The sequence below is a fragment of the Psammomys obesus genome, unplaced genomic scaffold, assembly GCF_907164565.1.
Source record: "Psammomys obesus unplaced genomic scaffold, mPsaObe1.curated_primary_1811, whole genome shotgun sequence".
NCBI classification, from domain to species: Eukaryota; Metazoa; Chordata; class Mammalia; order Rodentia; family Muridae; genus Psammomys; species Psammomys obesus.
Window position 1 is genome coordinate 161,052 of NW_026592732.1, and position 24,819 is coordinate 185,870.

Here is a 24,819-nt window from a genome sequence, read left to right on the forward strand (position 1 = left end):
TTCTGTATGTACAGAATTTGGGTGAGGATGGTTTAAGACTTACTGTTCAAGTATCTACATGAACACACACACATACACACAGAGTAGGAATCAGTTAAATAGAGTTGCTAGTATCTGTAATAGAATGTTGTACACCAGCTGTGTACAGGGAGCCCAGAGGAGCCTTGGCCAGGTGCTGGCCTTCAGGGGACCCAGAGCAAGGCAGCAGTAGACAGGGTTCCACACGGTCAGGCACCGTGTCGTGGACAGCTGGCCCAGGCATGGTAACTGTCGATGTCTCTCCTAGGGCTGCTTATACTCTGTGGGAATCCTGGGACCAGCTGAGGATGTTGCCCTGGCTTCTTGTCTCCTCTACCTTGGTTCTTCTGGCATGGGGTAAGTTTTCTCTCTCTTCCCCAGCATGTAAGAAGAGTTTTATGGCGCCTATAGATCTGAGGCCGACACTTTGCCTTACCACAAGTAATAGTTTTCAATAAGTGGTTAAGTTCTCTAAATCTTAAGTTCTCCATCTGAAGACTGAGAAGAAGCTGCTCCCCTCTTAAATTTGAGGGTTAAGTGAAGAAACGCGCACAGCTGACTTAGCACCTAGCAGTCAGAACCGTGGATGGAAGCAATGATTGTATCTGTGTCAATATCATGCCGTCAGCATATAAACTAACTAGATTTGTGCTCGTCGACAAATGATGCCCCTTTGGAGCAATAACGTAGCCAGTGCCTGCACACCCTCACAGTCCTTCAGGTAGGAGTATGGGCTTGACCAGTGCCTGAGCACTGAGCAGGAACTGGCCTGATTCATGAAAGGCAATTCTAACTATTCCTTCTTATTGCACTGGATACACAAAAATGTATACAGAAGACAACACTGTGGTTTTCAGGTGCCTGGACATATCTCCAGGTTGTTTGTGCCAATTGTATGTTTATATATAGTTCATAATTGTTCAATATGTCTAACTCCCTGTACCCATGAACTATCACCCTGGAGGATTACCCAAAGGCAGTACTAGAGAAAGCCATGCCTCTATCTGTTAGCGGTGGTTTCCTGGTCAACCCACAGGGGCTTCTTGGAGGAGGCTTGGGGACTTAGGGCAGCAGAAGGGTAATGGAGGGGGCAGCTGTTTCTGGCTAGAGCTCTGCTAGCTCCTTATTATCAAAGGGCTCTGGAACTCTTTGAAGACAGATGAAAACAGGAACATTCTTTTGCAGGTGTTTCCTCCTGGGAAAACCCACAAATCAAACAGGTGTCAGAAGGGCTGCAGCGGCTGTCGGGCAGCTTCTCCCAGCTGGCTGAGAAGGGCAGAATGGGCCGTGATGGTGAGGAGGCTTAGGGGCTGCTGGGCTTACAGTGTGGCTGGAAGTGTATGGAGGTCTGTACAGCCTGCTGGGACAGGGTGAAGAGCAGAGTGGTAGAGGGGCTCTGGCCAGTGGCTTAAGTGAATTTTTTAATGCTTTGGGGGTATAGGGGTGATATCAAAAGGGGAGAAACTACTTTTGCAGGGGAGAGAATCGGTCCCTGAGTCCAGCAGGCCAGAGAGTGAAGGGCAGAAGAAGAGCCTAGGCGGAGGAGATGTGACCCCTGAAGAGAGTGGGAGCCAGAGAGGAAGTTGCCAGCGAGGGCACAGTGCGGCCAGGAGGGCTGGGCGGGGGACGAGTGGATGGCATGGGCGTACTTCCCAATGGGGGTGCATTTATGGTGTGGCTTTCTGAGAGGGAAAGCAAAATATCTCGACCTCCTGGCCAGTTCAGCTGTGTTGGGGCTGACAGCCTGCAAGGTGCACGTGACAGTGGGTGGGGAGGGATGGCCACCTGCTCATACCTCTCCTGGGGCATTTTTTTACCAGCAGGGGGCAGACCAGACGCGCATCTCCCTAAGCAAATGCAGGTGCGGTAGCTGAGGTGTCACCTTCTCCACACAGATGTCTTCATCATGGTCTCCCGTGAGGAATGGGGGGCAGAAGCAGCTGGCTGCAGCTCTAAGCTGAGGAGGCCCGTGGATGTCCTTGTCATACACCATGTCCCTGGGCTAGAATGCCACAACCAGACTGTCTGTGTTCAGCAGCTTCGGGAACTACAGGCCCATCATATCCGCAACCGCTGGTGTGATGTGGCCTACAAGTAAGTGGCTGGGCCTGGACCTCCAGGCACGTGGTCAGAGCTGCTCTCTTAAGGTTCTTAGAGTCTTTTTCACCCATCTTCCTTGCTTGTTGGCTGTGTTTCTATATGTTTTCACAACGAATACAGTAGTGAAAAAGATCTTCATGAAATTCTGACATTATTCTCTGTGAAGCTCCTGCCTCTGAGATGCAGAATCAAAAACAAACCCAGGACCTAACTGCTCCTTTGAACGCTTCTGGAGAACCTTGCTTTGCCTGACACATCATGGTTTGCAGAATTCTTCCTTATACCTTAGTGCCTTAGTCATCCACCAGTCTGAGGAGGCAGAGCAGGAATCTCCATTTTCCCAAGGTGCAGTCATCGATCTTAAACTAGCTCAACCTGTCAGAGGCATTCTCACCAAGCCACGGGTACGGGCTCTTGTCTTGCTGGGGTAAGCGCCCCACCTGTGACCCTGGCAGCCAGTCTTGGAGGATCCTGCCTGACTTTGCCAGATGTCAGCAGTCTGGGGCTTGGAATGGCTTCTGGAAGTGCCCACAGTATGTCTGGCTCCCACACCAGGCTCTCTTGAAGTCCTCTATGGTTTAGGGGAGTTAATGGCCCCTTGGAGACAGAGATCAGTGGGTAACTTCATCAGCCCAACCCTTCTGTAGGACGGTTCTAAAGTGTATATACACAGTTCTTCAGAAGGACACGGTGGGTGGGAGTGGCACTCAGGGGGCAGTGCCAGGTGTCTGCTCTCAAGCTGCTTCAGGGCATCTGCTGATGACTTTCTTTCTTTCTCTAGTCTTTTTCTCGTTGCTCCATCTTTCTGGTCTCTGGAATCACTCCTCAAACTCATTGCCTGCTACTATGTCTGTGACTCACTGGTGCGTTTACGTAGGAAGTCCCCTACCTGGGAGGAAACACATGTGTAGCCGGTGTGGAGATCATTTGGGTAGTATGCCTTCTGTGGGAGGTAGCAGAGCCATCTTTAAGATGTATGAAATCCATGGAGACTAATATTGTGTGACTAGGTCAACTGTAGTTTCTGTATGACCAAGGTCCCCTCTTCCTTCTCAGTATTTAGGATGATTTATACATAACTTGGGTATAGGGAGGGAGTCAAAGGCTGTGTGTGTGTGTAGTCATTTTCAATGTTAAGAATGAGGATACATGACTTGGTCTTTCTATTGTCTCAGAGAAATCCATGCAGACACTTTTTTGTAAACCTGCCCTGAGCTCTGCTCCCTTCTGAGCCTGGGTAGGTGGTTTCCTCTCTCAGGAATGTGTGTCAGTGCCAGTAACTTGTGTTTCCTTGCCCACAGTTTCCTGGTTGGGGATGATGGCAGAGTATATGAAGGTGTTGGCTGGAATGTCCAAGGCTCACACGGCCAGGGCTACAACAACATCTCCTTAGGCGTTGCCTTCTTCGGCACCCAGGACGGTAATGGCGCCTCAGCCGAGAGTGCTCTGCTGCTTAGCCCTGATGCTCTGCTGCCCTTTCAGGCATCTCTGGAAAGCCAGTTTCTCCTGACATTTTCTGCTGCCTCGGTTTCCCAAACACACAACGTGATGCGCTTCCTTCTGCTCTGGCTTCCTTCTCTGATTCTGCCACACTTCTCCCTCAAATTCCCAGGCTTCTCTAGGTGAGTCCCTCCTGCTCTTTGCTTCTATCCGTGGGGTCCCTTTGCTCTGCTGTTATTCAGGTCGATCTGTGCTCTGTGTGTGAGATCTTTGTGGTAGGGGCTTTCATACCTTTCCTTCAGGTCTGTGGCTGCAGGCCAGTGGCCCTCTGTCTGTCTCTCACTCCAGATTTTCTATCTATTTTTTTAAACCACCTTGATGCCGCTTAACCCATCACAATGGGGGAGTCATCATGTCTGGGCACGAAGTGCATCCGCAATTAGCAACAGGAGGATGTTGTTGGTGCTCACCTCATTCTCTCCTGTGTTCAGTCCCGTGTGCCGTCCCATGGAAGGGTGCTGTCTGAACTTAGGTCATAAAATGTTGTGCCCAGTTTGCGAACCCCAAAAGACCAGGAATAAATAGACTTCTCTGTAAATACATGAGGTTTTTAAATTACAAATTATTACAAGCTGCAGCTTGGGCTCACACCCCCACCGCCAAAGCGGTGAGAGCTGAGAGCCTCGTGCTCAGGTTAGTTGGGTGATTTAAAGATTCCAGACCCTCCCAGCATGCCCAAAGCAGGGGTGATTCCTGCCTGGCAAGCATCTATTGGTCGAAAGGCAAAAGGGATGTTGCATTTTGAGTTGATTGGCTATAGGAAGGTCCCCAAACCATTAATGATCTGGTGTCCCTCCCTAGGGGGATGGGCCAGTTTCCTAGCAACTGTATCTCTAATAGGCAGGAAGAGAATACAGGGCATTACTGGAAATGTCTTTACCTAGCTAGCCTTCATTCAGGATTTAAACTTTAAAATATCAGCCAATGATTTTTTTAATCTTTTGGTCTCTCACTACCTCAATGCGCCCATTCAGGAAATACATCCATAGCCTTGTCTCCCAGATCTGCTCAAGCTGACAGTTAATTTTATTAATTTTTCATGTAATACATTTTGATGTAATACATTTTCCCCTCCCCCAACTCCTCCCACATACCTCCCCTTCCCTACCCACCCAACTTCACATTCTCTCTCAAAATAAAAGAAAGAAAGAAATACAAGCAAACAAAATGAAGCAAAATTTCAAAACAGGGGGCACCCATGGAATTTGTTTTGTGTTGGGCAGCTCCTGGAACACACAGCTTCTAATGGCAGCCTTCCATTTTCTTGCAAGTCTGTTGATTCCAGACTCCTGACCCCCACATCCAAACACAGTCCTGGGACTGTGCCTGTGAGTTTGTGAGCTGATTTCTGTTAACACATCTTGTATAGTTAGTTTCTCGTTTTCTATGCCTTTTGGGATAGTCCAGGGAGATTCCATCATTCCTATTGCTACCGCATGCATTTCAGAGAAGCAAATAACCCAAGGGAAAGAGTCAAAACATGAGCCTGCATTTTCCACTTCCAGTGAGGGTGATTCCAGCAGCGTACTGGGTCCAGAATGCCTGCTTGATTTTTTAGATTTATTTGTTGGTTTGGGATCGGAAGCACATACTGTTTAGATCTCAAGTTCTTCATTACCAAGGGAGTTGCTGACAGTGCCTGATTCAGAGCTCTGTGCTGAGAAAAATGATGGGAAACGCTGATGTGAGCAGGTAGGGCTCGCTGAGCCCGGCTCCCCACAGCCATCCCGTGGACGGAGGCTGTGGAGATGTGGAGTCTTGTACATCTTTGAGGAGGACTTCAGCCTGAGCCACTCAGAGCCCTGCTATACCAGGTCCTTGATCCTCGCCTCTCTGACTCGAGGGATGAGCCGTCCCACGGTTTCCTGCAGCAGCTGTGAGGGTTTGTCAGGGCACCTCAGCTTCTTCCCACTGGTCTCCAACACTAGGCCAGACTGGGATTCCTCTGAATCACTGTCTTCCAGGACGCAGTCCCAGCCCTGTAGCTCTGTCAGCCATGAAGGGCCTGATTTCCCATGCTGTGAAGAAGGGCTACTTGTCATCCAAGTACATTCAGCCACTTCTTGTGAAAACTGAAGACTGCCTGGCTCCTGCACAGATGCGGGGACAGAAGACAGGTGAGACCCTCTTCCTTCCTAGTCCTTCCAATCCTACTTACTAGGATGCTGCCAGGCGTGACCCTTCAGGCTTCTCTCACATCCTTCCCAGTAGCCACGCCGTCACCCAGCTTTCCAAAGTGCTGGTGTTGGCAGGCCTTGACAGGAAACCTGCAGGCCACCTCTTTCCAATTAGCTTCAGTGACAGCACCCCGTCAGAATGAGTAGTGTTGTGTGAACAATCTTTCTGCCGTCACACCACTCCTTCAGCAAAAAGTATCTAAGGAGCAAAGAACAAGAGACTGTGAGATACAGAGCTTCAGAGCAGAAGGGAGAGAAAGACAAGGAACATACAACCAGGTGAAATACTCACGATGTTACACGGTGAAAATTGGTAGGGAAGCAAATAGGCACAGACAAGGATAGGCGACATTAACGCACTGTTTTTATTCACACACTTACATGTAGCCACACATTTATAAACACAGAAAGTAACAGAAACTTGACATTGTCACACTGACATTAAAGGAGGAATCAAAAACATTCAGACAACAAGTTAGATGTTGTTTTGGGTTAAGAAGCAATGACATAAAAACCAATGAGTTTTTAGATTTATTTGTTTTATTGTGTATGAGTGTTTTTGCATACACACACACATACACACACACATACACACACACATACATATACACACTCGTGTAGGTGTGTGTATCACTTGTAAGCCTGCTGCCCATGGAAGCCAGCAGAGGGCATCAGATCCTCTGGGACTGGAATTACAGATGACTGTGAACAATGACGTAAATTTGGAAATCAAACCCAGGTCCTCTGCAAGAGCAACAAGTGCTCTTAACCACTGAGCCAACTCTACATCCCCAAACCAGTCTTCCTCCCACCTTCCTCCTCCTCCTTTTGTGAACCACAGTCTTATTGGGTTAATTACAGAGGTATGGGTGAGGAATTACTTCTGAGGCAGCCTCATCACCAAAGGTTCCCCAAGCCTGAGTGACCAAATACGGAGCTCATTGCACAATTTGTGGGGAGTTTGACAAGTTGGAAGGTGTCTCCTCCAGGTGCCTCAGCCAGTCTCAGAGTCTTAGCTGTCCTCACTGCTCATATATTTGTGGGGACAGAAGGGGCCTAGTGAACCTGATCAGTGCCAGGGACTTCTTGAAACTTTTGAGATAAAACCAGCATGAACTATTAATCTTTTCTCGGTCTCAATGAGGTCTGAAGAAACTTGTCCTTATCATCATGAGCCCTGGATCAGTTTGACCGCTTCCTGGAGACTGCTGCCATCTGTCCATATAGAGGGATGTTTAATACAAGCAGAATCTTCTGGGTTTTTAGAAGTAAAGTTTCTGTGTTTGCTGCTTGGATCAGTATACTCCAGAATATCACAGTCAGGCTTGGGAAGAGGCTTGAAGGGAGTTGGGAAATCTCAATATCCAGAAGCTTTAGTGTCAGGTGGATGGCCTGAAGTGGTATCATGAATCCTCATGTTTGTCTCTTGTTTTTGTTGTTTTACTCTGTAACAGCTTGCCCCCACATTGTTCCACGGTCTGCATGGGGGGCAAGAGAGTCCCACTGCCCCAAGATGGCTCTCCCTGCGAAGTACGCCATCATCCTTCACACTGCTGGGAGAACGTGCAGTCAGCCTGCTGAGTGCCGCCTGCTGGTCCGAGACCTCCAGTCCTTCTTCATGGACAGACGAAACACGTGTGACATTGGATACAAGTAAGTGATCCCAAGGACAGGGTCTTTTCTCCTTGGAGGGGGGAATCTGAATCTCCCAACAGGAGGGGCGAGGGAGATGTTGACTGATTACTCAACATATGAGAAACTTATTGGTACTTATATTGGCTTCTTACCGAATCCAGGATGTTGTTGTTTAAGAGACAGATAATGGGCAGTCACAGCCCCAAGCATGTCCTCAGAATACGTACCTATTAAAGGTGATTTATAGACATTATAGATACCAAAGCTCCTGAAAATATATTAGAGGACAGCACAGTGTACAAGACTGTGGGACCTGGAGAGAAGATTAACGCAGGTTCACTGCCTCTCACTACATTGGCTCAAGAGATGCTCTCTGCTTGGATTGCTCCTTCTGGTGTTATTGTGCTGGTCCTTTGGATCCAAAACTCTGAACATCCCGAGGGAGTCTTTCCTACAACAAGAGACTGGATAACATCCATTAATTTCATAGTACCAAGGTCTGTGATTCCATAATAAAGAATATGTTATCTAGTGGGAAGATTCTTTTCCTCCTCCCGCAATTCTTTCCTCATCCTTCCCCTGTATCTTTCGGTCTGTCTTTCTCCCCCCCCCTTCCCTTTTCTCCTCCTACACTGTTCTCTCCCTTCTCCCTCTGTTTTTCCTTCTCTCCTTTCCTTTATTCTCATTTAATGAAGAATGAATATCAGAATTCTATGACTGAATTTTGTTGGTCAAGAATACTTATGTTAAAAGTTAGTAGCTTAACACTGACCCACATAGAAACAAAATGTTCCACAAAACAGTCAGAAACACTGGAGCGTGTATCCAGAGCTCACAGGCAAGACACAGAAACACCTCAGCTCATTTTCCATCATGAACAATCCATCTGAGCTTTAAGCATAAATACAAGCCATCACTAACTCCTATGGTGTGTTTATGTGTTAATAGAAAGAGCCACTACCTAGGGCCATTCATGGCTTAGCTTCTGGAGCTGTATTTTACTCCTGACTGTTCCTGCAGACCCCTGCGTGCAATGTGCCCTCTCTGTTGCATTTGTTACTTGGTATATTCTTCTAAGATGACTGATTCTCTTCTCTGACTCCACTCTATTGAAGCTCCTTAAAGATGGGAGGAAATATTACCTCTAACCATCATCAGGACCTCCCAAATGACTGTTAGGTCCTGCCATTCGGGATAATCCAATGTTGTTCTCCCCAACTGCAATGGAGATGTGACTATCAAATATGAATTTGGAAATATTTTTACAACTGAGGATAAAGATTTCCCTTTATTACCCAGGCTCCACTTAGTCTCTTCTAGGCTTCCGATTTGTGTTGGGTGTCCTATCATCATTCATAGGAGGCTCTGAACTCAGGAGACACTCGCTTCTGACAGTGCTAGGCTGTGCCCTGGGGATGTTTCCTGAGGGAGCACAGGTGACCCCTCCCCTCCTGCCACTCAATGAGGAAGAAAAAGACTTTACACAGTTAGCCTCAACAGGTGAATTAAGTGCTCCTATGAAGGAGGAGTAGGAAGGCAGGGAGAGGAGTGAAGGACTCTGTCCTCAGAGGAGTAACTCCTTAGCTAAGACCCAAGGAGGGACTGGGGACAAATTAGAAAGGGAGCAGCAAAAGACTTGGATTCCAGGGTAAGAATAGTGTCTTTGAGGAGCTGAGAGATTGTGATCACATAAATGCCATCACTGGGTGTGATGAGAGGTGAGGCTGGGAGGCAAAGAGCCATGTCCTGAAGAATGATGCATCTTTGACTGGAAAGTCTGGGTTCCATGCAAAGGACTAAGAGCTGGATTTTATGTGATTTGTATTTGAGAACAGTGTCTTGGATAATGCTTTGGAAACAGATTAGTGAGTGCAAGCCAGAAGGCAGACAGGCTTTGAAATCTTGTGGCAGTCTAGGCAAGGCGAGTGCTGACAGGGATAAGAGGGTACAGATGTCACGGGAAGAAGTGGGGGCATTTCAGAGTTCATGGAAGTGAGTGTCAAATGACTGTGGTGCAGGGCTTTGTCAGGGAAGTCTGGGAGATACCAGCAATAAGCCTTGGCTGGCAAGCGGATGGAGTGAGTGGGCTGAGGCCTGGGTTTGGAGCCAGTGGATGGCGATTTTCTCTACAATGCTACCCCAGAGAAGAGGAGGCATGGGGAAGGGGTTGCTCCAATTGTGAGGTGTGCACTTTAATGGCTGGTGAATGGAAATGGATAGGCTAGTTCCGAGAAAGTGTGTAAGAAGGAGGAGGCATAGGGGAGCACCCCAAGAAGCACATACTTAAGGCTGAGGCACAGACACAGATCTGCCAGACAAGAGGCTGAGTGGACTATCACACAGTGGGTATCAAGAGAAAAGGATGTCTGGAGAAGGAAGGGGGCTTGACAGGTTCAATTTCATGGGAAATGATGGTTAGATATTGGGGAATCAGGGGGTCAGATTGTCTGCCTTTCCTGGGACTCAGAAGTCCAAGAACCACAGAGCGGAAGAGAGAAGGTATCCCAATGGAAAGGCAACCTGGGACACTAGAGCCCAGGAACCACGTATCTCTGACAAGGGACAGTGTCCCAGTGGAAGGGCATTCTAAGGAATGGGAGCCCAGGACCACAGGGTTCTGAGAGGACCACAGGGCTCTGACTTCTCAGCAGAGATGTTGCAGCTCCCAGGGGAGGGCATCCCCAGCTGAGTGGAGGAGCGCCAGAGCCTCAGCCCCCCCCTCCACTTCTTCCCTTCTCTTCCTTGCCTCTTGGCTTCTTCCATGAGAGAGTCACACCAGGTAGCTAATCTCATAAAAGAGATTTATTGGAGGGATGAGCCCAGGGTTGCTGAGCCTGCTCCTGGGAGAGGACAGCAAGGAACAGAGCAGACACAGCCTATGTAGGATTTCCTAGGGGGTGGAGCTTTCTAGGGCAGAGATTTCCAGGGTGAAGATTGGTGGGATTTCAAGTCCTGATCCTAGGGGAGCTTCAGGATTGGTGGATTTTCCTATTCAGAGATTGTGGGATCTTGTTCAGTCATTTCACCTAACATTAACTTAATCTGGAAGTGGATCTATGGAGGGGCTGGAGATGAGCTTTGTGACAGTTACAAAGGCTGGAAATGTTATGACATTTAGAGAGGTCTGGGGAAGGGGCCTGGCTGCTGGAGCTCCTCAGGCAGGGATCTGGCCACTTTCCTGCTTTGGGGGTTTACAAAGTATAACCAGTTTACAAAGGGAGTCCACAGCACAGAGACCTTTCCTTTCTGCTTGAGTCAGCACAAATAGCCAACATTGTTGCTAAGTCATTTATAGTCTAACAACAGCTGCTGTGACAAATCTAGTCCTGCAGAGATCAGCGAATTCTGTAAGTCTGTAAGTCTGGTCCCTCTAAAGCCCCATTCCTCCAGATGTTTTCACCAGCATAACACTCACAAAAACTCTGTATTATTTGTTCAGAAAGTTGCTTAGTTGAGTAAGGAAATAAATGAACTGATGAAGGAAGGTATCAGTCCCAGAGTGCCTGTCTTTCACACTAATGTCTGCTGTGCTTCTCCAGCTTCCTCGTGGGCCAGGATGGTGGTGTTTATGAAGGGGTGGGCTGGAACAGTCAAGGCGCCTGTACTGATGGGTATGACGACATTGCTTTGAGCATCACCTTCATGGGCATCTTCACAGGTAAGTGGAAGATTCGGGCAGTTGTAATCCTTGTGTGATGTTTGAGGAGACTGTGATTTGGACAGGAAAGACATCAGGCTCAGACATCATTTTAAGTATCATATGCTGAAGCTTTGTATTTCTATTTATCTAAGATGAGTGTGGTTGGAGGTGACCCTCGGATTCCAGAAAGAATAGGTACTCTAAAGTTAACCTTTTAAAACACAGGCAAATCTCTCTTGTCCTCCGTCTCTCTCTCCCACTCCCTCCCCATCTCCCTTTCTCTCTCTCCCTCTCTCTAACTCTCTCTCCTCTCCTCTCCTCTCATTCCCCTCTTTCTGCCACAATGAATGGGTGAAGCAAAGGAAAACGTCTTTGTGAATAATTTCAGTTCTTTGTAACCTATCTTAGTTTGGTTCTCATGGGAACAGTTCTAGACCTCTCAGGCTTGAGCACCGAAGCAGGAATTTAGGGATTTGCCTTGACTGCACTGGAAGTACTCATTTACTCAGAGCTTCTGACTAGAGCAAGGGTGTTGTTGTTTTGAATATCTGGAAAGGTGAGGTACTGTCCCCGCTCCTTGCTCTGGCTGCTTTGAAGACGAGCTTTAGATGGGGCTAAAGGCAGATGAGAAGAGACTGAACATTGACTCTGTGGGGAAAGGCCTTGCTGCTCCTGACATTCTGGATGAGATAATCCATTGTCACAGATCTGTTCTTTGAAGTTTGGTCAGCACAATCATCAATCATTGCCTTCTCCCAACTTGACAATAAGAGTGTCCTTTCTTCTCCCACTTTTATCAACTAAGAATATCTTTAGGCTTTGCCAAATGTTCCTTAGGGCACTAAAGCAGTCCTAACGGAGAACTGTCAGAACAAATTTCTACAGTAGAAAACTGTATAATTCCAGGACCAGAAATTTAGAGTCAGAAAGACTTTGAAATTAAGACATGTAAAATCTTGATCTGGCATTCAGTCTGTCTATAGAATGGCTGCCAACAGTCAAATATGCTATTTAGTGGTAGGCTAGGTGGGTTTGGGGGCATGTTCTGACCTGTTTTTGGCACTCTGGGATCTTACAACCAATGGTCTGGCTTTGCTTTGAAGGTTCCCCACCCAATGCAGCTGCCTTGGAGGCAGCCCAGGACTTGATCCAGTGTGCCATGGTCAAGGGGTACCTAACCCCCAACTACTTGCTAATGGGTCACAGCGATGTATCCAACACTCTGTCCCCTGGGCAGGCACTGTACAACATCATCAAGATGTGGCCTCACTTCAAGCACTGAGAGAGACCCCAGCCCTCTCCGAGGATGCTCTTCCTCCTGCTGCACATCTGTCTTCCCCTCATCTTGAACTGGCATCTCTGTCTTCTCATTTCAAAGCTTTGCCTTATTTCCTGCATTGGGACGACCGTGTCCTCTCTTAGTGACATCCACCACTCACAGTCCCTTGAGTTGAATTGAGCCTCTTGTCTCCTGGCCACGTGTCTGCTCAGCCAGGTGAGGTAATGGACTGGTTCTTGTCACACCTCTTTCTCTAGTTGTCTGCCCCTCTGCCTGGTACACAGGCACCTATGGTCTGTCTGGCAGCTTCCAGTGGTCATCCATGGCCCAGGCGGGTGCCCTTTCCTCTTCTGCCCACACATCCACTTGTGCATATGTGTGAATGCTTCATTGCAGACAAGCAGGTTCTCTTCTGGCTTGTTTTTCCAGGGCAGCATCTGAGATTTCTTCACCACTGGGTAAAGTAGCCTGGGTCAGCTCTGGATCTGTGTCTAAGTGTTAGTAGATATTATGGGTGTTTATTGGAGAAATCGATGAACCCCTTTGTGGAAGCCCGGCTGTCCAGTGTCCCATCCTGCCGTTATTCTCATCACTTGGTTGGAGGCTCAGAGCTGGCTGTGTTGACTTGTCCAGAACAACTACTGTGTCTCTAAAGTCCCCATGCCATTGTATTCATAGGGCACCCTGAGTGCCAGGACCACATGCTCCTTCAGGGTCAAGGCAGACCTGTATCAATACTTGCTGCCCAGTACCAAGGCCTCCCTGGACCTGGATGGGTCCTTAATGGCTGACCCTGGTGCTCTAAAACCCTGCCTTCCTTTCCCTCATTTGTTGTAAGCACATGAAGCCTTGTTTTTCTCTATGTCGTTCTGTAAAATGGAAGGAAGACTAAGGGGGAAACAAGAGAAATGAATAAAAGGAACATAATGTAGGGATTGTATTGTTACAGTTTGATTAAATAACATCTTGTCATGTTTTATATACATTTTTTGCTCTTATTTTAATAAAAATAAATATAAAAACTTTCTTCCCCTCCTTATTTATTTATTGATTGACTGACTGCCTCATACAGGCTGTACACTGAACTACATCCTTTGGCTTTTAGCTCTCATATTTTAAGGCAAAAGTTTTGTATCTGTTATGTTATTAAAACCTAATTATCAGATTTAATCAACTGTATCATACATATCATATAATCACAGAAATTGCACATACAATTCTGTAATAAGGCATAGCATTTAAATTTCCCTAAAATGTACACAGCCTCCCCATAACAAATGACTCAATTTATGTGAAAAATGTTACTATTATTCAGTAGCTCCTCATGCCAGAAATTAAGATTTCATATTTATTTGCTTGTTTCTAAAAGGGCAAAAAGTAGATATACTCTGAAAGCACTTCAAAAATTATGAAGAGTGCTATTTAATAGCAACAACAAAAGTCTCAATGATAGTGAGGGGCTGAAGAATCTTTCAGGCACATCTGGTAAAAACTTTAAGATCCCTTAAGGCAGTGCTACCCTCAGCCCAGGGCTAGATATCACAGGCAGGAAATTGGCTAGATACAAAATTAACTCAAAAAATTAGTTACCATCCTGTATACAAGCCATAAACAGGCTGAGAAAGAAATTTGGAAAACAACACTCTTCACAATGTTTATGAACAATATAAAATATCTTTGTGTAAATCTAACTTAGCAAGTGAAAGACCTGTATGACAAGAACTTCACGTCTTTATCTCCCATGCTCGTGGATCAGTAGTATTAACATAGTAAAAATGGCCACCTTACCAAAAGCAACCTACCAATTCAATGCAATTCCCAACAAAATACCAACACAAGTCTTTATAGACATTGAAAGAACAATTCTCAACTTCATATGGAAAAACAAAAAACCCAGAATAGCTAAGGTAATCATTTACAATAAAAGATCTTCTGGAGGTATCTCCATCCCTGATCTCAAGCTGTGCTACAGAGCAACAGTAATAAAAACTATATTGTACTGGCATAGAAACAGACTGGTGGATCAATGGAATCAAATCGAAGACCCAGAAAGAAACCCATATACCTACCGGCACTTGATTTTGAAAAGAAGCCAAGACAGTACAATGGAGAAAAAGACAGCATCTTCAACAAATGGTGCTGGTCTAACCAAATGTCTACACATAGAAAAATGCAAATAGATCCATATTTATTACCCTGAACAAAGTTAAAGTCCAAGTGGATCAAAGACCTCAACACAAAGCAAAACACAATAAATCTGTTAGAAGAAAAAGTGGGGAAGAGCCTTGAGGCATTGGCACAGGAGACAACTTCCTGGACAGAACATTAAGAGCTCAAGCTTTAAGATCAACAATCAATAAATGGGACCTCATGAAACTGAAAAGATTCTGTAAAGCAAAGGACACAGTCATTAGAACAAAATGATAGCCTATAGACTGGGAAAGGATCTTCACCAGCTCTACATCTGAAAGAGGGCTAATATCCAGAATATATAAAGACCTCAAGAAATTAAACACCAACAAACCAAATAATACAATTAAAAATGGCATACAGGGGCTGGAGAGATGGCTCAGTGGTTAAGAGCACTGGCTGCTCTTCCAGAGGTTCTAAGTTCAATTCCCAGAAACAACATGGTGGCTCACAACCATCTATAATGGGATTTGATGCCCTTTTCTGTCATACAGGCACACATGCAAATAGAACACTCATATGTATAAATAAATAAAATCTAAAAAAAAAATGGGGTACAGAGCTAAACAGAATTTGTAACAGAAGAATATCAAAATGGCAGAGACACTTAAATATTTGACATCCTTTGTCATCAGGGAAATGCAAATCAAAATGGAACAGATTTCATCTCACACATATTAGAATGGCTAAGATAAAAAACTCAAGTGACAATACATGCTGGAGAGGATGTGAAGAAAGGGGAACCCTCCTCCATTTTGGTGGGAATGTAAACTTGTACAGCCACTTTGGAAATCAAGCTGGCGCTTTCTCACACAATTACGAATAGTGCTACCTAAAGCCATACCAATCCCGGGCATATATCCAAAATATGCTCAAGTATACAACAAGGCCATTTGATCAACCATATTCATAGAAGCTTTATTCCTAGTATCCAGAATCTAGAAACAACCTAGATGTCACTCAGCTGAAGAATGGATACAGAAATTGCGGTACATTTACACAATGGAATACTCAGCAATTAAAAACAAGGAAATCATGAAATTTGCAGGCAAATGGATGGAACTAGAAAAGCTCATCCTGAGTGAGGTACCCCAGAAGCAGAAAGACACACATGGTGCATACTCACAGGTGGATACTAGCCATATAGTACAGGAACTGGGAGCATTTAGGGAGCACTGTAGAAACCCAGTACCCCGTAAAGTGGAAACTCCCTGGAGTCTATGAGGATGACCCCAGTGAGGACTCCTAGAAATAGAGACTATGAAGTCTGAACTGATCATCTTTTGAAGCCAGGCAAGGCTTCCAGTAGTGGGGCAGGGTTCTGTGGAGATCACTAAACAACCCAGGCTGATGCTAGGGCAGAGAGTCACTCTTTGAAAACTGACAGTGAGGCCCCATTGCTTTGGACAATGGCCAAACAGCTTGTTGAAAATAGACATGTCCAACTGGTTACTGTATGGAGCCTTCAACCCTGTGTTCTAGTCTCTTTGTGAAGGGACTCTGTAAGGTATGGAAAGAGAACCCTGTACAGCCTCCCAGCCACAAAAACCCTCAGTCTAGAATATATCCCGCATACAAGATATGCTGGGGGAATGGTGGCACAGAATGCTGGGAGTGGCTAATCAATGTCTGATTAACTTGAGGTCCAGGCCATGAGAGGGAGTCTAAGCCCTACACTGCCTGGATGGTGAGAAATCAGAGACTAGATATTCCAGAAACCTAGGACAGAACCAAACATGATGGACAAAAACAAAACCAAACCAAAAAATACATCAGAATGATTCCTTATTCTGCTAAACTCATAGGCTGATGCCTTGTCCAGTCGTTTTCAAAGAGGCTTCTTCCAGCAGCAGATAGGACAATACACAGCCAGACATTATATTAAGAGAAAGTCTAAACTGGAGGTCTCCATTGGGTCCCTTGCTGGAGCCTGCCAGCAGAATCGAACAGTTCTTGAGCAGGGAGTGAGGACTGAAAGAAAATTAATAAACCAACACAGTACACATGGGATCTTTCTGAGAGGGCTCCAGTAGAAACTAGTTGCCTCCCTTAATTCCAATAATCCCTTTTTAAGTCAGAGCAAAAACACCTTAGTACAATGAATGAATTAACAGAGAAGTCAAACTTCTTTACCTCAACCACCTGTCTGTGTGATCCTCACACACACAAAAGGTGTGAACTTGACAAGACATCCTGCTTGCTGTCTCCAAAAAAAAAAAAAAAAAAAAAAAGGAGGTGGGCTTGGCAAAACATCCTGCTTATCACTGACTCCAGGTGAAGGCCAGGGTGAAAACATGGCTTTCCACTGAGAGCTAAATAACAAAGCAGTCTGACAGAGGAGAAACTCCCCACAGTCTCCCTTGTAGGAGCTCAGAAAATCCCCAGAAGAAGGGAAGGAAAAAGTTTAGGGGTCAGGAGGGATGGGAACACCAGGAGAACATGGCCCGTAGAATCAAGTAAGCAGGGCTCATATGTGCTCACAGAGACCGAAGCTGCAAGGACAGGGTTTGCAAGGGTGTGCATTTATGCTGTGGCTGTTCACTTGGTGTTTTTGTGGGAATGATCACAGTGAGAATGAGTTTGTCTCTAAGTCTTACCTGCTCTTAGAACTCTTCCTCCTCTTGGGTTGCCTTGTACAGCCTCTCTATGAGGGCTTTTCCTTGTCTTATTTTATCTTATTTTGTTCTGTTTGCTTGTTATCTCTGGGAGGCCTGCTCTTTTATGAAGACAAATGGAAAAGAAGTACAACAGGGGGAGGAAGACGTTGAGGAGTTACCTCAAGGAGTTGGGGAAGGAGAATTTGTGTTTGGGATGTACTGTGTGAAAAGGAATCTATTTTCTTTCCTTTGTTATTTTTACACAAGTACTTATAACAATCAAGCCAATCCAAATGTCCTCCAAGAGATGAACTGATAGTAACATGTAAGATGTGTATGTGATGAAATGTTACTTATTTATTTGTTTAGTTATTTATTTTTATTCACTTTACATGCCAATAGCAGCCCCATCCTAAGACACTCCCATTCCTTATTTCCTCCTTGTCTTGTACCAGTCTACTCTGGCACACCAAGTTGCAGCAGGACAAAGGGAATCCTCTCCCCCTGAGGCCAGATGAGACAGTCCAGCTAAAGGAAAGAGATCCAAAGGCAGGCAACAGAGTCAGAGATAGTCCCTGCTCCAACTGTTAGGGGACCCACATGAAGAACAGGCTGTACATCTGCTACATATGTGTAGGGGTCTAGGTCCAGCCCATGCAGGCTCTTTGTAAGTCTTCTCATTGTCCTTTACCCAACTCTCCCTCTGTCCTTTACCCAACTCTTCCACAAGACTTCTTTAGCGCCACCCATTGTTGGCTGTGGGTCTCTGCATCGGTTTCCATTAGCTGATGGATGAAGCCTTTCAGAGAACAGTTATGCTAGGCTCCTGTCTATAAGCACAGCAGAGTAACATTAATAGTGTCAGGGGATTAGCTCTCTCCCATGGGGTGGGTTTCAAGGGGGGCGGTCATTGTTGGCCATTCCTCGATCTCTACTCCAATTTTATCCCTGCACATCTTGTAGTCAGGACAAAATTTGGGTTGAAGGTTTTTTTGGTGGGTTGGTGTTCCCCTCGCGCCACTCTAAGACCCTTTTGGCTACAAGAGGTGGCCACTCCAGGCTGCTAGGAGTCTCATCTAGTCCCGATAGATCCCTGGGAGATCCCTCCACTCTACAGAGAGACGTCTCCCCATCGATTTGTGTTTTCTCTCCTAGCCCTGTCTCCACTCTCCCGACACCTGATAACACCCACCCATACCCCCTCCCAACACCTTCCAGTTTCCTCCATCCATCTACCACTTATGTCTATTTTATTTCCCCTTCTCTGTGAGATTCAAACACCCTCCCTTGGGCCATCATTGTGACTTAGACTCTTTGGGTCCATGAGTTAAAGTGTGGTTATCCTATACTATATGGCTAGCATTCACTTATAAGTGAGAACACATCATGTGTCTTTCTGGGTCCGGGTTGCCCCACTCAGGATGACCTTTGCTAGTTCCACTCATCTGCCTGCAAATTTCATGACTTCCTTGTTTTCAATAGCTTCGTGGTATTCCATTGTGTAAATGTACCACAGTTCCCTTATCCATTCTTCAGTTGAGGGACATCTGGGTTGTTTCCAGTTTCTGGCTATTACATATAAAGCTTCTATGAACATAACTGAGCAAATGCCCTTGTTGTATGATAGAGAACATTTTGGGTATATGGCCAGCAGTGATACAGTTCAGTCTTGAGGTAGAGCTATTCAAAGTTTTCTATGAAACATCCAGATTGATTTCCAATGTGGTTGTACAAGTCCGCGCTCCTACCAGAAAATGAGGAGGGTTCCCCTTTCTCCAAATCCTTGCCAGCATGTGCTGTCACTTGAGTTTTTGATCTTGGCCATTCTGACAGGTGAAAGATGGAATCTCAAAGTTGTTTTGATTTGCCATTTCTCTGATGGCTAATGACACTGAGCATCTTTAAGTGTTTCTCGGCCATTCATCTGTTGAGGATTTGTTTTTTCTATGTACCCCATTTTTAACTGGATTATTTAGTGTGTTGGTGTTTATTTCTTGAGTTCTTTATATATTTTGGATATTATCCCTCTGTTGGAAGTACTGTTGACAGTGTCCTTTGCCTTGCAGAAGCTTTTCAGCTTTATGAGGTCCCATTTATTCATTCTTGATCTTAGAACCTGAGTTGTTCATGAAGTTGTCTCCTATGCTAATGATTTCAAGACTCTTCTTCACTTTGTCTTCTAACAGATTTAGTGTCTCTGGTTTTATGTTAAGGTCCTTGATCCTTCATCTCCCTGCTGGCAGGCCCCAGATGGAACAGGGCCACATTCTCCAAAAGTACCAGGGAGATTTATGCCAATGTAGAGCTAGGGCTAGTCCCTCCCTGAACGGCCCTGCTGGGCAGAGGACTCTCAGATATCAGGCTTTTCCATGTATCAAGGTGAACAGCTTCTTTTGTGCTCAGTCTTAAAGGAAGCAAGACTTGGAGGACTTGATTGTCATCTGCAAGGGAAGGAAACTTTTCTTTTCAGAACCCAAGGGTTAGGGGAGGCCCTGGAGAGAAACTTAGAGCATCAGGCACAATGGTCTGGGATCATTCAAAAAATCAGAGAGAAAATTAAAAAAATTCTAGAAACAAATAATAATGAAAACATCCTATCAGAATCTCTGGGATTCAGCCAAGCCAATCATAAGAAGAATGTTTAAAGAGGTAAGTGCTCATATTAAATTGTCTAAGTTTTATCAAATAGCCTAATGGTGCATCTCAAAGCTCTCCAAAAATAACAAGCAGACAATTACAATGACAGTAGATGAAAAAAAAAAAAACTAATAAAGTTGGGGAAGACATTAATGAAGTAGAGAGGCTCCAGGTCTGAATGCACCTTGCTGCTGGCCGCTGGCCCCCATGGCAGCACTATGGGCAAGGAGTAGAGGCGAGCTGTAGCTGCCACCAGGGTGGTGGGAGAGTGTTTTCAGGGGAGGGGACAGGTAGGGAGGGAGGAGCTGGTAGTGGCATGGTGAAGGCACTTTGGCCAGTTTGCTCTAGTACCGCAGCAGTGGCGACCCTTTGGCCGGGATGTCCCTGGTCCCTGGAGTGACATTGGCCTCCACCTGAGTTGGAAAGGCTCCTTTGGAATTTATCCTCATGCGACGCTGTAAAAATGTCAGTCATTCGAGATGCTATCTCACATTCTGGGTGGAATAACTCTTCCTTTGATGATGATCATAAAATAAAATTTCAGACCTCGTGGAACCTCAGGTCACCTGAGGAACCTCAGCTTGGCGGAGGAGGAAGCATGCAACCAAATGCAGTCCTGTGATAGGCTGGTGGACTCATTGTTGTATGTGATCTACATATGTGTGAACTCTATTGATTACGACAGCAAGACAGTGGAGAACTTTTGTGCACCCTGAGGAAGTTGTCATATCGGCTGGAACTGGAAGTCCCTCAGGCCCAGCTTCTCAGACTAAGTGACCTGGATGACTTAGTAGGGAAAGGGTCTCCCAGCAAAGACTAGGAACAAAGCTGCAGGTGAAAGAAGGAGAAGGAAAAGGAAGGAGAAGGAGAAAAAAGAAGAAAAGGAAAAGAAGTAGGAGAAAGAGGAGTAGGAAAAAGAGGAGGAAGAAGAGAGGAAGAGGAAGATGAAGATGAGGAGAAGAGAATCCCACAAGAGGATTAATGGGATGGAACTGGGTCTATCCCTGTACTGTCCAAGTCTCCCAAAGGAGTTGAAACACTCTGGCACCCACCAGTGGTAAAACCATATCTGACCCTTTTAGCAGAAAGTTCCAACCCAGCCTCCTTGGAAGGCTCTGTTGGCTCTCTCCAGAACCTCTCTACTGGTAAATGGAAGTTCTCAGAATACATCAGGCAGCTGTCAAGAAGGAAAAAGGTCTTCCCATCCTTGCTGAGCTTCTGGGGATGAATAATGATAGAGTCATCTCTTTTGTGGCCATTGCCTTGAGGAACATGGCACTGGGTGTTTGCAACAGGAGTTCATAAGTAAATATGCCATGTGAGACCTGGTCAATGGCCCCAGCATACTATCTGATGAGACTGTGGCAGCCATGTGCTATGCTCTGCACGAGGTCATCAACAAAAACATGGAGAATGCCAAAGCTCTGGCTGACTCAAGAGGCATAGAAAAGCTGGTGAACATAACCAAAGGCAGAGGAGACAGGTCCTCTCTGAAAGTGGCGAAGGTGGCAGCCCAGGTCTTGAATACATTATGGCAGTATCGGGACCTCTGGAGCATTTACAAAAAGAATGGGTGGAATCAGAACCATTTTATCACACCTGTGTTCCCACCAGAGCGAGAGTTATTCAAATCACACCCTTCTTTGTCCACCACCAACCAACAGATGTCACCCACCATTCAGTCAGTTGGCAGCACCTCTTCCTCACCAGCACTGTTAGGAATCAGAGACCCTTTCTCTGAATACAATAGGACCCAGCCACCTATGCAGTATTACTACAACCAAGGGGATACCACACATAAAGGTATGTATCCTGACTCCAGCAAACCTTCACCAATTTACATCAGTTCCAATTCCTCACCAGCATGAGAACAAAATAGACAGCCACAGCATCAACACCTGCATGGTGAAGATAACTCCACCAGGAAGACCTTGGATGCATACAGCTTGTACTTGCAGTCTCCTCGTAGCTACGAAAACCCTTATTTTGATGATCAAGTTTACTTTCTAGCTTCTACTGATTACTCAACACAGTATGGTGTTGAAAGTAGATTGTCCACACTGTAGAAAAAGTCCATATATCTAAGAGTCTAAGGCCAGCAAAAACTGTAATAGATGGATTAAAAAAAATAAAACCAAACCATAAAACAGAACCAAAAAAGAATACAAAGTTGGTGAGTCGGGAAGGATGGGTAGATCTGGGAGGAGTTGGGGGAGGGAGAAATGTGCCCCAGATATACTGTATAAAATTCTCAAAGCACTAATAAAAACATGAGAAAACATTTAACTGGCTTAAATGGCAAAAGAATAAACTGTCTTTAAAAATGTCTTTCTTCAAAAACCTTATCTCCACAAATTGGAAAATCTAAATGAAATAGACAATTTTCTTGATAATTAAGTCAAGATCAGACAACTTAAATAGTCCTATAACCTAAAAGGAAATAGAAACAGTCATTAAAAGTTTCCCAACAACAACAAAAGCCCAATACCAGATGGTTTTTGAACAGACCTTCAAAGAAGAGGTAATCTCAATACTCTTCAAGCTATTCCACAGAATAGGAAAAAAAGGAACATTGCCAAACTCATTCTATGAGGTCACAGTCATCTTGATACCTAAATTGCACAAAGACCCAACAAAGAAAGAGAATTTCAGATTAGTTTCCTTTATGATCATTGATTCAAAAATACTCAACAAAATACTCACAAACCGAATCAAAAAATACATCAAAAATATCATCTACCATAACTAAGTAGGCTCTATCCCAGGCAAGCAGAGGTGGTTAAATATACAAAAATACATCAATATAATCCACCATATAAGCAAATAGAAAGTTAAAACAAAACAAAACATGATCATCTCCTTAGATGCTGAAAAAGCATTTGACAAAATCCAACACACCTTCATGTTAAAAGTCTTGGAGAGGTCAAGGATACAAGGCACATACCTAAACATAATAAAGGCAACATACAGCAAGCCTGTTGCCAATATAAAATTAAATGGAGAGAAAATTAAACAACTGTACTGAAATCAGGGGACAAGACAAGACTGCCCACTCTCTCTGTATCTCTTCAGCTTAGTATTTGAAGTCCTAGCTAGAGCAGTAAGACAACTAAAGTAGATCAAGTGGATACAAATTGAAAAGGAAAAGTCAAAGTATTGCTATGGCAGATACTTGCTTTTGCAGCGGCCTCCTGATCTGGTGCCATGGAGAAGAGCTGAAGCAGCAAGGCTGCCCAGCGAGGACTCGCTGTCCAGCGCTTCCACTTCTCTTGAAGAGAACTCGGTGAGTACAAGTCAATTTCTGCTGTGCCATTAGACTCTATTTCGACTTCAGCTTCAGCAGGCAACTTTTCTTCTGGTTTGAGGATCCTGAGGGAGTCAAGCAATTTAGCAGAAATAGAGGAACCAGCCCTGCCTCCAGGAAAAAAAGACATTAAAGACATGGCCAACGATGTGACTTACACATATCCGTTCACCGCTGCTGTACAAGGAAAGCTGTCACAAATTACAGGTCCTATTTCAAGAGCATACAGCAGGATCCCCCATTTATTCTAGATGCTTCTCTTGGAGCAATAAATAGAGTAGCATTTGGTCAAGGTGAAAACTCTTACGGCCTGGAGACTGTGCGAGGATATCAGGAATTTACTATTTGCTCATAAACCAGAGAGACAAACAAGTAGATTCATATTTGAGAATTGAGTGAAATATGAATTCTGGTCCTAATAACTTGCTTCATTTTGCTTTTGAGTATAAAGAAATATTCCCTGAAAATGGGTGGAAACTGTATGACCCCCTTTTAGAGTATAGAAGGCAGGGAATTCCAAATGAAAGCTGGAGAATAACAAAGATAAATGAGTGCTCTGAACTTTGTGACAAATATCCTGCCCTCTTGCTTGTGCCAGCAAACATTCCTGATGAGGAATTAAAGAGAGCGGCAACCTTCAGGTCATGGGGCCAGATCCCACTTTTATCACAGATTCATCCTGAAAGTCAAGCCACAGCCCATGGTTCCAGTAAGTGAGAAGCACAGCTAAGAGGATAAGAAATGCCTTTGGGCCCCCATGGACTCCAATGTCCAGTCTCACCAAGTATTTAGATTTGATGCTTGGACAAGTGTCAATGCTGTTGCCAATAAGGCAAAGTGGGGAGGTTATGAAAGTGAAGATGCTTATCAAAATGCAAAACTAGTTTTTCTGAATTTTTATAATGTCTATGTTATGAGAGAATCATTGTGGAAGCTTAAGGAGATTGTGTACCTCAACAATGAGGAACTTCACTGGTTGTCTAACTTGGAATCTACGCAGAGGCTGGAACACATTGATCTTAGTCTTGCAAGGACTCTTAGGACTGCTGACAAGTAGAGGCAGCAAAGATGTCTGTGGTGGTGCACTGCAGTGATGGCTGGGGTCGCACAGCTCAGCTCACTTCCCTGGCCATCCTCATGTTGGATGGATACTATTGAACCATACAAGGATTTGAAGTTCTTGTGGAGAAAGCATGGCTAAGCTTAGGACCGAAATTCCAACCAAGAGTTGGCCATGGAGATAAGAACCATGCTGATGCAGAGAGATCACCTGTTTTCCTTAAATTTATTGACTGTCTGGCAAATGTTAGGCAAAGACAGTTGCCTGCCATATTTGAATTCGATGAGTATTTTCTCATTATCATCCTGGACCACTTATACAGCTGTTTATTTGCGACATCCCTCTCTAAAAGTGAACAGCAGAGAGGGAAAGAGAATCTCCCTAAGACGGTGTCACTGTGGTCCTACATAAACAGCTAGCTAGAAGACTTCACTCATCCTCTCTAGGGGAGCTACTCCAATCAGGTCCCTTACCCAGCAACCAGCGCCCACTACCTAGAGCTCTGGGTGCCCCCAAGGTGAAACCACAAATAACTTCTTGCCAAAAGAGCAGCGCTTCAGAGAAAAGTAGAGGAACTTCAGAGAGAAATTTCCAACCACTCAACCTCCTCTTCAGAGAAAGCCAGGTCCTGCACATTGTGTGACTCCTGTCCAAACTGTTGTATGAAAGGACTAATAAGTCA

The 24,819-nt window shown here is 45.1% G+C and overlaps 1 protein-coding gene and 2 pseudogenes across 2 annotated transcripts; all 3 read left to right on the forward strand.

Annotated features, from left to right (window-relative positions):
* Nucleotides 1-326: 326 nt before the first annotated feature.
* On the forward strand, nucleotides 327-12,352 carry Pglyrp4 (peptidoglycan recognition protein 4). 2 transcript variants are annotated; one of them, XM_055615648.1, is made up of 8 exons: nucleotides 327-375; nucleotides 1,204-1,311; nucleotides 1,914-2,112; nucleotides 3,420-3,538; nucleotides 5,583-5,735; nucleotides 7,250-7,448; nucleotides 10,970-11,088; nucleotides 12,174-12,352. In XM_055615648.1, exons 1-8 carry the CDS (start codon nucleotides 327-329, stop codon nucleotides 12,350-12,352), a joined length of 1,125 nt encoding a protein of 374 aa, XP_055471623.1. The 2 variants fall into 2 exon arrangements, with proteins under 2 accessions (XP_055471623.1, XP_055471624.1); XM_055615649.1 differs by having other exon boundaries at nucleotides 1,204-1,294; nucleotides 1,903-2,112.
* Nucleotides 12,353-19,773: 7,421 nt separating this feature from the next.
* LOC129682869 (plakophilin-4-like) lies at nucleotides 19,774-21,839 on the forward strand (annotated as a pseudogene).
* Nucleotides 21,840-22,264: 425 nt separating this feature from the next.
* On the forward strand, nucleotides 22,265-24,556 carry LOC129682870 (myotubularin-related protein 2-like; annotated as a pseudogene).
* Nucleotides 24,557-24,819: the final 263 nt, after the last annotated feature.